Genomic DNA, 18,988 nt, shown 5'->3' with positions numbered 1-18,988 from the left:
GATTATACCGTGCTGCCCGCAGATCTATTCCTGATGAGGACTGAGAGGTGACGGGCAGGAGATTATACCGTGCTGCCCACAGATCTATTCCTGATGAGGACTGTGAGGTGACGGGCAGGAGATTATACCGTGCTGCCCGCAGATCTATTCCTGATGAGGACTGAGAGGTGACGGGCAGGAGATTATACCGTGCTGCCCACAGATCTATTCCTGATGAGGACTGTGAGGTGACGGGCAGGAGATTATACCGTGCTGCCCGCAGATCTATTCCTGATGAGGACTGAGAGGTGACGGGCAGGAGATTATACCGTGCTGCCCGCAGATCTATTCCTGATGAGGACTGAGAGGTGACGGGCAGGAGATTATACCGTACTGCCCGCAGATCTATTCCTGATGAGGACTGAGAGGTGACGGGCAGGAGATTATACCGTGCTGCCCGCAGATCTATTCCTGATGAGGACTGAGAGGTGACGGGCAGGAGATTATACCGTGCTGCCCACAGATCTATTCCTGATGAGGACTGTGAGGTGACGGGCAGGAGATTATACCGTGCTGCCCACAGATCTATTCCTGATGAGGACTGTGAGGTGACGGGCAGGAGATTATACCGTGCTGCCCGCAGATCTATTCCTGATGAGGACTGAGAGGTGACGGGCAGGAGATTATACCGTGCTGCCCGCAGATCTATTCCTGATGAGGACTGTGAGGTGACGGGCAGGAGATTATACCGTGCTGCCCGCAGATCTATTCCTGATGAGGACTGTGAGGTGACGGGCAGGAGATTATACCGTGCTGCCCGCAGATCTATTCCTGATGAGGACTGAGAGGTGACGGGCAGGAGATTATACCGTGCTGCCCGCAGATCTATTCCTGATGAGGACTGTGAGGTGACGGGCAGGAGATTATACCGTGCTGCCCGCAGATCTATTCCTGATGAGGACTGTGAGGTGACGGGCAGGAGATTATACCGTGCTGCCCGCAGATCTATTCCTGATGAGGACTGTGAGGTGACGGGCAGGAGATTATACCGTGCTGCCCGCAGATCTATTCCTGATGAGGGCTGTGAGGTGACGGGCAGGAGATTATACCGTGCTGCCCGCAGATCTTTTCCTGATGAGGACTGTGAGGTGACGGGCAGGAGATTATACCGTGCTGCCCGCAGATCTATTCCTGATGAGGACTGTGAGGTGACGGGCAGGAGATTATACCGTGCTGCCCGCAGATCTATTCCTGATGAGGACTGTGAGGTGACGGGCAGGAGATTATACCGTGCTGCCCGCAGATCTATTCCTGATGAGGACTGAGAGGTGACGGGCAGGAGATTATACCGTGCTGGACACAGATTTATTCCTGATGAGGACTGAGAGGTGACGGGCAGGAGATTATACCGTGCTGCCCGCAGATGTATTCCTGATGAGGACTGTGAGGTGACGGGCAGGAGATTATACCGTGCTGCCCGCAGATCTATTCCTCATGAGGACTGTGAGGTGACGGGCAGGAGATTATACCGTGCTGCCCGCAGATCTATTCCTGATGAGGACTGAGAGGTGACGGGCAGGAGATTATACCGTGCTGCCCGCAGATGTATTCCTGATGAGGACTGAGAGGTGACGGGCAGGAGATTATACCGTGCTGGACACAGATCTATTCCTGATGAGGACTGTGAGGTGACGGGCAGGAGATTATACCGTGCTGCCCACAGATCTATTCCTGATGAGGACTGTGAGGTGACGGGCAGGAGATTATACCGTGCTGCCCGCAGATCTATTCCTGATGAGGACTGTGAGGTGACGGGCAGGAGATTATACCGTGCTGCCCGCAGATCTATTCCTGATGAGGACTGTGAGGTGACGGGCAGGAGATTATACCGTGCTGCCCGCAGATCTATTCCTGATGAGGACTGAGACGTGACGGGCAGGAGATTATACCGTGCTGCCCGCAGATCTATTCCTGATGAGGACTGTGAGGTGACGGGCAGGAGATTATACCGTGCTGCCCGCAGATCTATTCCTGATGAGGACTGTGAGGTGACGGGCAGGAGATTATACCGTGCTGCCCGCAGATCTATTCCTGATGAGGACTGTGAGGTGACGGGCAGGAGATTATACCGTGCTGCCCGCAGATCTATTCCTGATGAGGACTGAGAGGTGACGGGCAGGAGATTATACCGTGCTGCCCGCAGATCTATTCCTGATGAGGGCTGTGAGGTGACGGGCAGGAGATTATACCGTGCTGCCCGCAGATCTATTCCTGATGAGGGCTGTGAGGTGACGGGCAGGAGATTATACCGTGCTGCCCGCAGATCTATTCCTGATGAGGGCTGTGAGGTGACGGGCAGGAGATTATACCGTTAAATGAAGGAATGACCCTGTACTGAATTCATTAGAGTAATACCAATGTAGTGACTGCGGTTATCGATTTTGAATAATCATTTTCTTTATCTCCTTATCCCAGATGCCATCAGTGCGACCAACCCCCGAGTTATAGACGACTCTCGAGCGCGGAAATTGTCCAATGACCTGAAGCGCTGCACTTATTATGAGACGTGCGCCACATATGGACTGAATGTTGAGCGTGTCTTCCAGGATGGTGAGGACTATAAAATGGGGGATAATGGGGGGTTCTATTTGAGTTTCCGCCATATTACCTACCCTTTCTGTTAATATAACTCTGTATTTCTTCCCATGTCACCACTGTGATCTGTTATACCCTGTCCCCCCATACTGATCCTTTATAAAATGTACATCTTCCTGTCTATACCTCCCCCACCATACCACATCCCTGCCCATAACATACCTTTCCCACCCTTTATACCATGTCTCGAGTCCCCTCTTTACTGCCACGTTTCACTCTCTATCTTTTCCTGAGTGAACTTCTGTCTCCATATCGCTCCCCTCTGTTTATGCCCCTGACCTTGTTGTATTCACTCATTGTTCCTACTTTTTGCTCTATTCTCTCTTCGACTATCCTGTTTCTCCTTCACCTCATTGGGGAACACAGGTACTGTGGGTGTATGCTACTGCCACCAGGAGGCTGACGCTAAATGAATGTAAAACAGATTAGCTCCTTTTCGGCAGTATACACCCTCGACCTGGTTGCCGGCGAGACCAGTTCATTCTTAGTGCCCTGAAGGCACACACGTCTGGTCTATTTCCAGACTTTCTTTTTTTTTTTTTTCTTTTTGCCATGAAGATGAAACGGGCGACGGACCCTATTCAAAGGGGCCAATCTCCCCCAACCAACAACGGGCGAGCATGTGGGACATGATGCCGACATCAGCACTGACCACCCTAAGGTATTGAAACCCTAGGCTGTACAGAGGCTCAGGTACAGTCCGTGCTGCCCCCACTGCATCACCAATGCTAGACTGCGGTGATGGAAGGTGGCGGAGGGTCCCTCTCTTCATCCCTCGGAGGGAAAGATCGAGTTAGGGTGCCTGCACCGTCTTTTACGCAGCCCCCCTCCTCTCTAACCTGAGCAGGTCAGCCGAAGCACTCCATCCAGGGGTCACTGCAGGAGGCACGGAAGGAGGGTGGGCTGGGAGGGCTCCTGTAGAGCGCTCTCTGTGGCAGTCCGGCCCATTCTAGGGCCTCGTGTCCCATGCGCTGGCCACAGCTTCCGCCGCAAGACGCTATCGACGATTGTCTATCTTACTCCCCTGGCTGAGCCTGTGCGGCGCGCCCCCCAGAGTGTTCTCAGGGGGTCATGGCGAAGGTTATGTCCATTCTACATTCCCGGGGCTTAGTAGTCTTGTCATATCTGGACGACCTCCTGGTCAAGGGCCCGTATTTCCGGGCTTGTGAGGAAAGCGTCAACAGCACGCTGAATTCTCTTCGCCGATTAGGGTGGCTGGTGAGTTTTGAAAAGGGTCATCCCTTGTTCCAGCTCAGGAGATAGCCTTTCTGGGGATGGTCTTCGACACCTCCTGCGGGTTGGTGATTCTCCCTCGGGACATGGCCCTAGCCCTCTGGCAGGGGGTCCGGGAACTTCGCCGGCTGGCCGCACGTACCATCCGATTTGGCATGAAGACCTTTGGCAGAATGGTGAGCAATGGAGACAATTCCGTTTGCCCAACTTAATCATCATCCCTTGCAGGAGTTCTTCCCTTCTGCAGGGGAAATGTTTTCTCCCGTACCATTAGCTGGTGGTCATGACGGGTGCTAGTCCCCTCGGTTGGCGAGCGGTGTTTTTTCGCCATCACACAGCCTAGGGACGTTGGTCACCTCGGGGATCACACCTCCCGATCAGCCTTCTAGAGATACGGGCGATCCGACTGGCTCTACAGCCACTGCCATGGCCGTGGCATACATAAACCATCAGGGGGGCACCCGCAGCAAGACGGCCATGCTCGAGGTAAAGCATATCCTTTGCTGGGCCGAAAGAAACCTCTGTGATCTCGGCAGTTCACATTCCAGCAATAGGGAACTGGGTGCCAGACTTCCTCAGCTGGCAGGGTCTTGTGTCAGGGGAATGATCACTCTACCCCGAGGTTTTCCCATCAGATTTGCCAACGCTCGAACTCCAGATGTGGACCTGATGGCTTCCAGGTTGAACGACAAGGTGCCCACGTTTGTCACTCCGGTGCCGGGATCCACAGGCAATCGCCGTGCATGCGTTGGTCCTGCCATGGAACCAGTTTCGCCTCGTATCTATTTCCTCTGCGACCACTGCTTCCAGAGGTCATCAGGAAGGTCTAGGCAGAGGGGGTCCCAGGAATTGTGATTGTTCCAGTTATTCTGATTGCCCTAGATTGGCCTCGTCGGGCATGGTACGCGGATCTAGTGCGGTCACTTGCCGTCATCCCCTGGTGGCTGCCAGAGCACCCAGGCCTACTTCCCAGGGCCCGATCCACCACCAGAACTCGGGCCCTGTGTTGACAGCTCGGCCGTTGAATCTTGGATCCTCACCCAGGCTGAGTTCGGCCAGGATTTGGTCACCCGGAAGCCCGCCTCTGCACGTATTTGCCTCCACACTTGGAAGTTTTTCTTCACATGGTGTAGGGACCACGGTTATTTGTCACTGAGGTTCTCGTTTCTCAACATTTTTAGCTTTTTTCCCAGTCTGGCCAAGACTGAGGTTTAAATCCTAGATCCCTCAGAGGCAGATATCGGCCTAATCTGTGTTGCTCCATTGCAGGATTGCTACCAATTTGCAGGTAAAGACCTTCATCCAGGGAGTCTCCCACTTGGTACCTCCCTATAAGGCCCCCCTGGACGCCTGGGACCTTAACCTGGTCCTAAGTATTCTGCAGGTAGCTCCTTTTTAACCACTACAGGATGTCTCTTTGACATAGCTTTCCTGGAAAGTGATGTTCCTTGTAGCTATGACATCAATCAGGCGGGTCTTGGAGCTGGCAGCTCTATCCTGTCGAGCCCGTTTTGTTTTTTTTTTCTACAGGGATAAGTGGTTCTCAGGCCAGCCATTTCTTTTTCTGCGGAAGGTTGTTTCCTCGTTTCACATTAATGAGGACTTTGTCTTGCCCTCTTTTTTCCCAGCACTGGTACACCGTGTGGAAGAGGCTCGTCATACGTTGGAGCCCTCAGGAAGTACGTGTCACGGAAGGCATCCTTCCGTCAGACAGACAAGCTGTTTGTGCTCCCCGAGGGTCGCAGGAAGGCACTTGCTCCCTCAAGATCGACCATAGTCAGGTGGATTCGTTTGGCTGTTCAAGAGTCCTAGCGCATCAGAGGTGCACCTCTACCAGTGGGGATCAGAGCACACACTGCTCAGGCGGTAGGCGCCTCTTGCGCTCTTTGGCACCAGGCATCAGCGGGACAGGTCTGCAAGGCGGCAACCTGGTCCAGTCTGCACACATTCTACAAACACTACAATGTCCATACTCAGGCTTCAGCAGATGCAAGCCTGGGTAGAAGGATTCTCCAAGCAGCGGTGGCGCACCTTGAGACAGGAGGTGCTTATAGCTTAGACCGATGAGTCAACTTCCCACCCAGGGACTGCTTTAGGACGTCCCACAGTCCTGTGCCCACTAATGAGGCGAAGGAGAAACATAGATTTTTGTGATATTCAACGTAAAATCCCTTTCTACGAGACGCTCATTGGGGGACACAGCACCCACCCTGGTAGCCAATTGACTCTCTTTTTGTTTTTTGTTCCATTAATATGTATTTATGATACGAGGTGGGTCTTCCAGACATGTTGTTACCTGCATTAGGGTTGATTTTGTCAATTTTTGATCTACTGCTTTTGCACCGAACTGGTCTCGCCGGAATCCAGGGCGAGGGTGTAAACTGCGGAGGAGGAGCTAACCTTTTATTCATTTACTTAGTGTCAGCCTCCTGGCGGCAGTAGCATACACCCACAGTCCTGTGTCCCCCAATGAGCGTCTTGGATAAAAAGATTTTACGGTGAGTATCACAAAAATCCATGTTTCATTGCTGCCCTCTGTGCATCTGCCCCATAACTAGTGTGTTCAATCTTCTACTTGACACTCTTCCTCAGGTATTCCCGGCAGAGTATGTCCTGGCAGCTGCGTTACCATTTTAATAGACACAAATAAAGTGTTTTGATTATACTTATCTAAGTTGGATCTCTTCACTTAAAAACATCTCCCCGAGTATACACTCGCCTCTCATTAATCATACGTGTCTCTCTATACCTCTCCCTGAATATACACTCGCCTCTCATTAATCATACGTGTCTCTCTATACCTCTCCCTGAATATAAACTCGCCTCTCATTAATCATACGTGTCTCTCTATACCTCTCCCTGAATATACACTCGCCTCTCATTAATCATACGTGTCTCTCTATACCTCTCCCTGAATATACACTCGCCTCTCATTAATCATACGTGTCTCTCTATACCTCTCCCTGAATATACACTCGCCTCTCATTAATCATACGTGTCTCTCTATACCTCTCCTTGAGTATACACTCGCCTCTCATTAATCATACGTGTCTCTCTATACCTCTCCCTGAATATACACTCGCCTCTCATTAATCATACGTGTCTCTCTATACCTCTCCCTGAGTATACACTCACCTCTCATTAATCATACCTGTCTCTCTATACCTCTCCCTGAATATACACTCGCCTCTCATTAATCATACCTGTCTCTCTATACCTCTCCCTGAATATACACTCGCCTCTCATTAATCATACGTCTCTCTATACCTCTCCCTGAGTATACACTCGCCTCTCATTAATCATACGTGTCTCTCTATACCTCTCCCTGAATATACACTCGCCTCTCATTAATCATACGTGTCTCTCTATACCTCTCCCTGAATATACACTCGCCTCTCATTAATCATACGTGTCTCTCTATACCTCTCCCTGAATATACCCTCGCCTCTCATTAATCATACGTGTCTCTCTATACCTCTCCCTGAATATACACTCGCCTCTCATTAATCATACGTGTCTCTCTATACCTCTCCCTGAATATACACTCGCCTCTCATTAATCATACGTGTCTCTCTGTACCTCTCCCTGAATATACCCTCGCCTCTCATTAATCATACGTGTCTCTCTGTACCTCTCCCTGAGTATACACTCGCCTCTCATTAATCATACCTGTCTCTCTATACCTCTCCCTGAATATACACTCGCCTCTCATTAATCATACGTCTCTCTATACCTCTCCCTGAGTATACACTCGCCTCTCATTAATCATACGTCTCTCTATACCTCTCCCTGAGTATACACTCGCCTCTCATTAATCATACGTGTCTCTCTATACCTCTCCCTGAATATACCCTCGCCTCTCATTAATCATACGTGTCTCTCTGTACCTCTCCCTGAATATACCCTCGCCTCTCATTAATCATATGTGTCTCTCTATACCTCTCCCTGAGTATACACTCGCCTCTCATTAATCATACCTGTCTCTCTATACCTCTCCCTGAGTATACACTCGCCTCTCATTAATCATACGTGTCTCTCTATACCTCTCCCTGAGTATACACTCGCCTCTCATTAATCATACTTGTCTCTCTATACCTCTCCCTGAATATACACTCGCCTCTCATTAATCATACGTGTCTCTCTGTACCTCTCCCTGAGTATACACTCGCCTCTCATTAATCATACGTGTCTCTCTATACCTCTCCCTGAGTATACACTCGCCTCTCATTAATCATACGTGTCTCTCTATACCTCTCCCTGAGTATACACTCGCCTCTCATTAATCATACGTGTCGCTCTATACCTCTCCCTGAATATACTCGCCTCTCATTAATCATACGTGTCTCTCTATACCTCTCCCTGAGAATACACTCGCCTCTCATTAATCATACGTCTCTCTATACCTCTCCCTGAGTATACACTCGCCTCTCATTAATCATACGTCTCTCTATACCTCTCCCTGAATATACACTCGCCTCTCATTAATCATACGTGTCTCTCTATATCTCTCCCTGAATATACACTCGCCTCTCATTAATCATACGTCTCTCTATACCTCTCCCTGAGAATACACTCGCCTCTCATTAATCATACGTCTCTCTATACCTCTCCCTGAATATACACTCGCCTCTCATTAATCATACGTGTCTCTCTATACCTCTCCCTGAGTATACACTCGCCTCTCATTAATCATACGTGTCTCTCTATACCTCTCCCTGAGTATACACTCGCCTCTCATTAATCATACCTATCTCTCTATACCTCTCCCTGAATATACCCTCGCCTCTCATTAATCATACGTGTCTCTCTATACCTCTCCCTGAATATACACTCGCCTCTCATTAATCATACGTGTCGCGCTATACCTCTCCCTGAATATAAACTCGCCTCTCATTAATCATACGTGTCTCTCTATACCTCTCCCTGAATATACACTCGCCTCTCATTAATCATACGTGTCTCTCTAAACCTCTCCCTGAATATACACTCGCCTCTCATTAATCATACGTGTCTCTCTATACCTCTCCCTGAATATACACTCGCCTCTCATTAATCATACGTGTCTCTCTAAACCTCTCCCTGAATATACACTCGCCTCTCATTAATCATACGTGTCTCTCTATACCTCTCCCTGAATATACACTCGCCTCTCATTAATCATACGTGTCTCTCTATACCTCTCCCTGAATATACACTCGCCTCTCATTAATCATACGTGTCTCTCTAAACCTCTCCCTGAATATACACTCGCCTCTCATTAATCATACGTGTCTCTCTATACCTCTCCCTGAGTATACACTCGCCTCTCATTAATCATACGTGTCTCTCTAAACCTCTCCCTGAATATACACTCGCCTCTCATTAATCATACGTGTCTCTCTATACCTCTCCCTGAATATACACTCGCCTCTCATTAATCATACGTGTCTCTCTAAACCTCTCCCTGAATATACACTCGCCTCTCATTAATCATACGTGTCTCTCTATACCTCTCCCTGAATATACACTCGCCTCTCATTAATCATACGTGTCTCTCTAAACCTCTCCCTGAATATACACTCGCCTCTCATTAATCATACGTGTCTCTCTAAACCTCTCCCTGAGTATACACTCGCCTCTCATTAATCATACGTGTCTCTCTATACCTCTCCCTGAATATACACTCGCCTCTCATTAATCATACGTGTCTCTCTAAACCTCTCCCTGAGTATACACTCGCCTCTCATTAATCATACGTGTCTCTCTATACCTCTCCCTGAATATACACTCGCCTCTCATTAATCATACTTGTCGATCTATACCTCTCCCTGAATATACACTCGCCTCTCATTAATCATACGTGTCTCTCTAAACCTCTCCCTGAATATACACTCGCCTCTCATTAATCATACGTGTCTCTCTATACCTCTCCCTGAATATACACTCGCCTCTCATTAATCATACGTGTCTCTCTAAACCTCTCCCTGAATATACACTCGCCTCTCATTAATCATACGTGTCTCTCTATACCTCTCCCTGAATATACACTCGCCTCTCATTAATCATACGTGTCTCTCTAAACCTCTCCCTGAATATACACTCGCCTCTCATTAATCATACTTGTCTCTCTATACCTCTCCCTGAATATACACTCGCCTCTCATTAATCATACGTGTCTCTCTATACCTCTCCCTGAATATACACTCGCCTCTCATTAATCATACGTGTCTCTCTAAACCTCTCCCTGAATATACACTCGCCTCTCATTAATCATACGTGTCTCTCTATACCTCTCCCTGAGTATACACTCGCCTCTCATTAATCATACGTGTCTCTCTATACCTCTCCCTGAGTATACACTCGCCTCTCATTAATCATACGTGTCTCTCTATACCTCTCCCTGAATATACACTCGCCTCTCATTAATCATACGTGTCTCTCTATACCTCTCCCTGAATATACACTCGCCTCTCATTAATCATACGTGTCTCTCTATACCTCTCCCTGAGTATACACTCGCCTCTCATTAATCATACGTGTCTCTCTATACCTCTCCCTGAATATACACTCGCCTCTCATTAATCATACGTGTCTCTCTAAACCTCTCCCTGAATATACACTCGCCTCTCATTAATCATACGTGTCTCTCTATACCTCTCCCTGAGTATACACTTACCTCTCATTAATCATACGTGTCTCTCTAAACCTCTCCCTGAATATACACTCGCCTCTCATTAATCATACGTGTCTCTCTAAACCTCTCCCTGAATATACACTCGCCTCTCATTAATCATACGTGTCTCTCTATACCTCTCCCTGAGTATACACTCGCCTCTCATTAATCATACGTGTCTCTCTAAACCTCTCCCTGAATATACACTCGCCTCTCATTAATCATACGTGTCTCTCTATACCTCTCCCTGAATATACACTCGCCTCTCATTAATCATACGTGTCTCTCTAAACCTCTCCCTGAATATACACTCGCCTCTCATTAATCATACGTGTCTCTCTATACCTCTCCCTGAGTATACACTCGCCTCTCATTAATCATACGTGTCTCTCTATACCTCTCCCTGAATATACACTCGCCTCTCATTAATCATACGTGTCTCTCTAAACCTCTCCCTGAATATACACTCGCCTCTCATTAATCATACGTGTCTCTCTATACCTCTCCCTGAGTATACACTTACCTCTCATTAATCATACGTGTCTCTCTAAACCTCTCCCTGAATATACACTCGCCTCTCATTAATCATACGTGTCTCTCTAAACCTCTCCCTGAATATACACTCGCCTCTCATTAATCATACGTGTCTCTCTATACCTCTCCCTGAGTATACACTCGCCTCTCATTAATCATACGTGTCTCTCTAAACCTCTCCCTGAATATACACTCGCCTCTCATTAATCATACGTGTCTCTCTATACCTCTCCCTGAATATACACTCGCCTCTCATTAATCATACGTGTCTCTCTAAACCTCTCCCTGAATATACACTCGCCTCTCATTAATCATACGTGTCTCTCTATACCTCTCCCTGAATATACACTCGCCTCTCATTAATCATACGTGTCTCTCTAAACCTCTCCCTGAATATACACTCGCCTCATTAATCATACGTGTCTCTCTATACCTCTCCCTGAGTATACACTCGCCTCTCATTAATCATACGTGTCTCTCTAAACCTCTCCCTGAATATACACTCGCCTCTCATTAATCATACGTGTCTCTCTATACCTCTCCCTGAATATACACTCGCCTCTCATTAATCATACGTGTCTCTATACCTCTCCCTGAATATACACTCGCCTCTCATTAATCATACGTGTTTCTCTATACCTCTCCCTGAATATACACTCGCCTCTCATTAATCATACGTGTCTCTCTATACCTCTCCCTGAATATACACTCGCCTCTCATTAATCATACGTGTCTCTCTATACCTCTCCCTGAATATACACTCGCCTCTCATTAATCATACGTGTCTCTCTATACCTCTCCCTGAATATACACTCGCCTCTCATTAATCATACGTGTCTCTCTATACCTCTCCCTGAATATACACTCGCCTCTCATTAATCATACGTGTCTCTCTAAACCTCTCCCTGAGTATACTCTCGCCTCTCATTAATCATACGTGTCTCTCTCTATACCTCTCCGTGAGTATACTCTCGCCTCTCATTAATCATACGTGTCTCTCTAAACCTCTCCCTGAATATACACTCGCCTCTCATTAATCATACGTGTCTCTCTAAACCTCTCCCTGAATATACACTCGCCTCTCATTAATCATACGTGTCTCTCTATACCTCTCCCTGAATATACACTCGCCTCTCATTAATCATACTTGTCTCTCTATACCTCTCCCTGAATATACACTCGCCTCTCATTAATCATAGTTGTCTCTCTATACCTCTCCCTGAGTATACACTCGCCTCTCATTAATCATACGTGTCTCTCTAAACCTCTCCCTGAATATACACTCGCCTCTCATTAATCATACGTGTCGCTCTCTACCTCTCCCTGAATATACACTCGCCTCTCATTAATCATACGTGTCTCTCTAAACCTCTCCCTGAATATACACTCGCCTCTCATTAATCATACGTGTCTCTCTATACCTCTCCCTAAATATACACTCGCCTCTCATTAATCATACGTGTCTCTCTAAACCTCTCCCTGAATATACACTCGCCTCTCATTAATCATACGTGTCGCTCTCTACCTCTCCCTGAATATACACTCGCCTCTCATTAATCATACGTGTCTCTCTATACCTCTCCCTGAATATACACTCGCCTCTCATTAATCATACGTGTCTCTCTAAACCTCTCCCTGAATATACACTCGCCTCTCATTAATCATACGTGTCTCTCTCTATACCTCTCCCTGAATATACACTCGCCTCTCATTAATCATACATGTCGCTCTCTACCTCTCCCTGAATATACACTCGCCTCTCATTAATCATACGTGTCGCTCTCTACCTCTCCCTGAATATACACTCGCCTCTCATTAATCATACGTGTCGCTCTATACCTCTCCCTGAGTATACACTCGCCTCTCGTTAATCATACGTGTCTCTCTATACCTCTCCCTGAGTATACACTCGCCTCTCATTAATCATACGTGTCTCTCTATACCTCTCCCTGAATATACACTCGCCTCTCATTAATCATACGTGTCTCTCTATACCTCTCCCTGAATATACACTCGCCTCTCATTAATCATACGTGTCTCTCTATACCTCTCCCTGAATATACACTCGCCTCTCATTAATCATACGTGTCTCTCTATACCTCTCCCTGAATATACACTCGCCTCTCATTAATCATACGTGTCTCTCTATACCTCTCCCTGAGTATACACTCGCCTCTCATTAATCATACGTGTCGCTCTATACCTCTCCCTGAATATACACTCGCCTCTCATTAATCATACGTGTCTCTATACCTCTCCCTGAGTATACACTCGCCTCTCATTAATCATACGTGTCTCTCTCTATACCTCTCCCTGAGTATACACTCGCCTCTCATTAATCATACGTGTCTCTATACCTCTCCCTGAATATACACTCGCCTCTCATTAATCATACGTGTCTCTCTATACCTCTCCCTGAATATACACTCGCCTCTCATTAATCATACGTGTCTCTCTATACCTCTCCCTGAATATACACTCGCCTCTCATTAATCATACGTCTCTCTATACCTCTCCCTGAATATATACTCGCCTCTCATTAATCATACGTGTCTCTCTATACCTCTCCCTGAATATACACTCGCCTCTCATTAATCATACGTGTCTCTCTATACCTCTCCCTGAGTATACACTCGCCTCTCATTAATCATACGTGTCTCTCTATACCTCTCCCTGAGTATACACTCGCCTCTCATTAATCATACGTGTCTCTCTATACCTCTCCCTGAATATACACTCGCCTCTCATTAATCATACGTGTCTCTCTATACCTCTCCCTGAGTATACACTCGCCTCTCATTAATCATACGTGTCTCTCTATACCTCTCCCTGAATATACACTCGCCTCTCATTAATCATACGTGTCTCTCTATACCTCTCCCTGAGTATACACTCGCCTCTCATTAATCATACGTGTCTCTCTATACCTCTCCCTGAATATACACTCGCCTCTCATTAATCATACGTGTCTCTCTATACCTCTCCCTGAATATACACTCGCCTCTCATTAATCATACGTGTCTCTCTATACCTCTCCCTGAGTATACACTCGCCTCTCATTAATCATACGTGTCTCTCTATACCTCTCCCTGAATATACACTCGCCTCTCATTAATCATACGTGTCTCTCTGTACCTCTCCCTGAGTATACACTCGCCTCTCATTAATCATACGTGTCTCTCTATACCTCTCCCTGAATATACAATCGCCTCTCATTAATCATACGTGTCTCTCTATACCTCTCCCTGAATATACACTCGCCTCTCATTAATCATACGTGTCTCTCTATACCTCTCCCTGAATATACAATCGCCTCTCATTAATCATACCTGTCTCTCTATACCTCTCCCTGAATATACACTCGCCTCTCATTAATCATACGTGTCTCTCTATACCTCTCCCTGAATATACACTCGCCTCTCATTAATCATACCTGTCTCTCTATACCTCTCCCTGAATATACACTCGCCTCTCATTAATCATACGTGTCTCTCTATACTTCTCCCTGAGTATACACCCGCCTCTCATTAATCATACCTGTCTCTCTATACCTCTCCCTGAATATACACTCGCCTCTCATTAATCATACGTGTCTCTCTATACCTCTCCCTGAATATACACTCGCCTCTCATTAATCATACTTGTCTCTCTATACCTCTCCCTGAATATACACTCGCCTCTCATTAATCATACGTGTCTCTATACCTCTCCCTGAATATACACTCGCCTCTCATTAATCATACGTGTCTCTCTATACCTCTCCCTGAGTATACACTCGCCTCTCATTAATCATACGTGTCTCTCTTTACCTCTCCCTGAATATACACTCGCCTCTCATTAATCATACGTGTCTCTCTCTATACCTCTCCCTGAGTATACACTCGCCTCTCATTAATCATACGTGTCTCTCTATACCTCTCCCTGAGTATACACTCGCCTCTCATTAATCATACGTGTCTCTCTATACCTCTCCCTGAATATACACTCGCCTCTCATTAATCATACGTGTCTCTCTATACCTCTCCCTGAATATACACTCGCCTCTCATTAATCATACGTGTCTCTCTATACCTCTCCCTGAGTATACACTCGCCTCTCATTAATCATACGTGTCTCTCTATACCTCTCCCTGAATATACACTCGCCTCTCATTAATCATACGTGTCTCTCTCTATACCTCTCCCTGAGTATACACTCGCCTCTCATTAATCATACGTGTCTCTCTATACCTCTCCCTGAATATACACTCGCCTCTCATTAATCATACGTGTCTCTCTCTATACCTCTCCCTGAGTATACACTCGCCTCTCATTAATCATACGTGTCTCTCTATACCTCTCCCTGAGTATACACTCGCCTCTCATTAATCATACGTGTCTCTCTATACCTCTCCCTGAGTATACACTCGCCTCTCATTAATCATACCTGTCTCTCTATACCTCTCCCTGAATATACACTCGCCTCTCATTAATCATACGTGTCTCTCTATACCTCTCCCTGAATATACACTCGCCTCTCATTAATCATACGTGTCTCTCTCTATACCTCTCCCTGAGTATACACTCGCCTCTCATTAATCATACGTGTCTCTCTATACCTCTCCCTGAGTATACACTCGCCTCTCTTTAATCATACGTGTCTCTCTATACCTCTCCCTGAATATACACTCGCCTCTCATTAATCATACGTGTCTCTCTATACCTCTCCCTGAATATACACTCGCCTCTCATTAATCATACGTGTCTCTCTATACCTCTCCCTGAATATACACTCGCCTCTCATTAATCATACGTGTCTCTCTATACCTCTCCCTGAATATACACTCGCCTCTCATTAATCATACCTGTCTCTCTATACCTCTCCCTGAATATACACTCGCCTCTCATTAATCATACGTGTCTCTCTATACCTCTCCCTGAATATACACTCGCCTCTCATTAATCATACGTGTCTCTCTATACCTCTCCCTGAGTATACACTCGCCTCTCATTAATCATACCTGTCTCTCTATACCTCTCCCTGAGTATACACTCGCCTCTCATTAATCATACGTGTCTCTCTATACCTCTCCCTGAATATACACTCGCCTCTCATTAATCATACGTGTCTCTCTATACCTCTCCCTGAGTATACACTCGCCTCTCATTAATCATACGTGTCTCTCTCTATACCCCTCCCTGAGTATACACTCGCCTCTCATTAATCATACGTGTCTCTCTATACCTCTCCCTGAGTATACACTCGCCTCTCATTAATCATACGTGTCTCTCTATACCTCTCCCTGAATATACACTCGCCTCTCATTAATCATACGTGTCTCTCTATACCTCTCCCTGAATATACACTCGCCTCTCATTAATCATACGTGTCTCTCTACCTCTCCCTGAGTATACACTCGCCTCTCATTAATCATACGTGTCTCTCTATACCTCTCCCTGAGTATACACTCGCCTCTCATTAATCATACGTGTCTCTCTATACCTCTCCCTGAATATACACTCGCCTCTCATTAATCATACGTGTCTCTCTATACCTCTCCCTGAGTATACACTCGCCTCTCATTAATCATACCTGTCTCTCTATACCTCTCCCTGAGTATACACTCGCCTCTCATTAATCATACGTGTCTCTCTATACCTCTCCCTGAATATACACTCGCCTCTCATTAATCATACGTGTCTCTCTATACCTCTCCCTGAGTATACACTCGCCTCTCATTAATCATACGTGTCTCTCTATACCTCTCCCTGAGTATACACTCGCCTCTCATTAATCATACGTGTCTCTCTATACCTCTCCCTGAGTATACACTCGCCTCTCATTAATCATACGTGTCTCTCTATACCTCTCCCTGAGTATACACTCGCCTCTCATTAATCATACGTGTCTCTCTATACCTCTCCCTGAATATACACTCGCCTCTCATTAATCATACGTGTCTCTCTATACCTCTCCCTGAATATACACTCGCCTCTCATTAATCATACGTGTCTCTCTATACCTCTCCCTGAATATACACTTACCTCTCATTAATCATACGTGTCGCTCTATACCTCTCCCTGAGTATACACTCGCCTCTCATTAATCATACGTGTCTCTCTATACCTCTCCCTGAATATACACTCGCCTCTCATTAATCATACGTGTCTCTCTATACCTCTCCCTGAATATACACTTACCTCTCATTAATCATACGTGTCGCTCTATACCTCTCCCTGAGTATACACTCGCCTCTCATTAATCATACGTGTCTCTCTATACCTCTCCCTGAGTATACACTCGCCTCTCATTCATCATACGTGTCTCTCTATACCTCTCCCTGAGTATACACTCGCCTCTCATTAATCATACGTACGCTCCATATGCCTCCCTCCCGAGTATACATCTGTCATCTTGTATACTTGCTGCCCCTATATTTACACTGTGTAGCTCTCCTTTGTGTCTTAGGTCCTCTTCTTACCATTGTTTTTCTCCTTTCTCATCATTCTTTTCCGTCATTTCACGACTAGTGGCTCAGAAGGTGGTCGCTATTCGGAAGAAGCAGCAGCTTTCCATTGGTCCTTGCAAATCTTTGCCCAATTCTCCGAGCCATTCTTCAGTGTCTGCTGCCACCATCCCGTCCATGCACATTAATCAGGTGGGTAGAATTAAAGTCTGCTGATAGTTGATTCGGTGAGTCAGTGCTTGTGGACACTTCCTATTATCGTGGGAGACGTTTTACATTGTGTCCAGGCTGGGCAGCTGCTCGGCGGACATTTGATGGGATGGTCTAGTTTATCATCTCACTGTAAGTAGATGCAGGGGAATTTGTATACCGGGGTGCAATATTCTGCAGGGCCACTATCCAGCCATTGTAAGGGAGGCCTTGAGGTTGTTGCCTGTCAGTAGCAGCAGGAGACCACCATCAGTATATACACCGTGATGTACTCAGATGAGCAGAGTGCTGAGGAGACCACCATCAGTATATACACCGGGATGTACTCAGATGAGCAGAGTGCTGAGGAGACCACCATAAGTATATACACCGGGATGTACTCAGATGAGCAGAGTACTGAGGAGACCACCATCAGTATATACACCGTGATGTACTCAGATGAGCAGAGTGCTGAGGAGACCACCATCAGTATATACACCGTGATGTACTCAGATGAGCAGAGTGCTGAGGAGACCACCATCAGTATATACACCGGGATGTACTCAGATGAGCAGAGTACTGAGGAGACCACCATCAGTATATACACCGGGATGTACTCAGATGAGCAGAGTACTGAGGAGACCACCATAAGTATATACACCGGGATGTACTCAGATGAGCAGAGTACTGAGGAGACCACCATAAGTATATACACCGGGATGTACTCAGATGAGCAGAGTGCTCAGGAGACCACCATTAGTATATACACCGGGATGTACTCAGATGAGCAGAGTGCTGAGGAGACCACCATTAGTATATACACCGGGATGTACTCAGATGAGCAGAGTACTGAGGAGACCACCATCAGTATATACACCGGGATGTACTCAGATGAGCAGAGTGCTCAGGAGACCACCATCAGTATATACACCGTGATGTACTCAGATGAGCAGAGTACTGAGGAGACCACCATCAGTATATACACCGGGATGTACTCAGATGAGCAGAGTACTGAGGAGACCACCATTAGTATATACACCGGGATGTACTCAGATGAGCAGAGTGCTCAGGAGACCACCATCAGTATATACACCGTGATGTACTCAGATGAGCAGAGTGCTGAGGAGACCACCATCAGTATATACACCGGGATGTACTCAGATGAGCAGAGTGCTGAGGAGACCACCATCAGTATATACACCGGGATGTACTCAGATGAGCAGAGTGCTGAGGAGACCACCATCAGTATATACACCGTGATGTACTCAGATGAGCATAGTGCTGGGGAAACCACCATCAGT

At 46.7% G+C, this 18,988-nt stretch overlaps 1 protein-coding gene across 4 annotated transcripts in view; it reads left to right on the top strand.

Moving 5' to 3' along the window:
• Positions 1–18,988, top strand: part of AGAP3 (ArfGAP with GTPase domain, ankyrin repeat and PH domain 3) — a 393,235-nt gene that overhangs the window by 175,940 nt on the left and 198,307 nt on the right. For all 4 annotated transcript variants that reach the window (XM_073551710.1, XM_073551707.1, XM_073551708.1 and 1 more), the window contains exons 6-7: positions 2,455–2,589; positions 17,563–17,690. In XM_073551710.1, coding sequence (XP_073407811.1) covers positions 2,455–2,589; positions 17,563–17,690 — 263 coding nt within the window. The remainder of the gene's footprint in view (positions 1–2,454; positions 2,590–17,562; positions 17,691–18,988) is intronic.

The sequence above is a fragment of the Dendrobates tinctorius genome, unplaced genomic scaffold (assembly GCF_039654945.1).
Source record: "Dendrobates tinctorius isolate UK_male_01 unplaced genomic scaffold, ASM3965494v1 ptg000179l, whole genome shotgun sequence".
NCBI lineage: Eukaryota > Metazoa > Chordata > Amphibia > Anura > Dendrobatidae > Dendrobates > Dendrobates tinctorius.
This window is presented reverse-complemented; position numbering and strand designations above follow the sequence as displayed.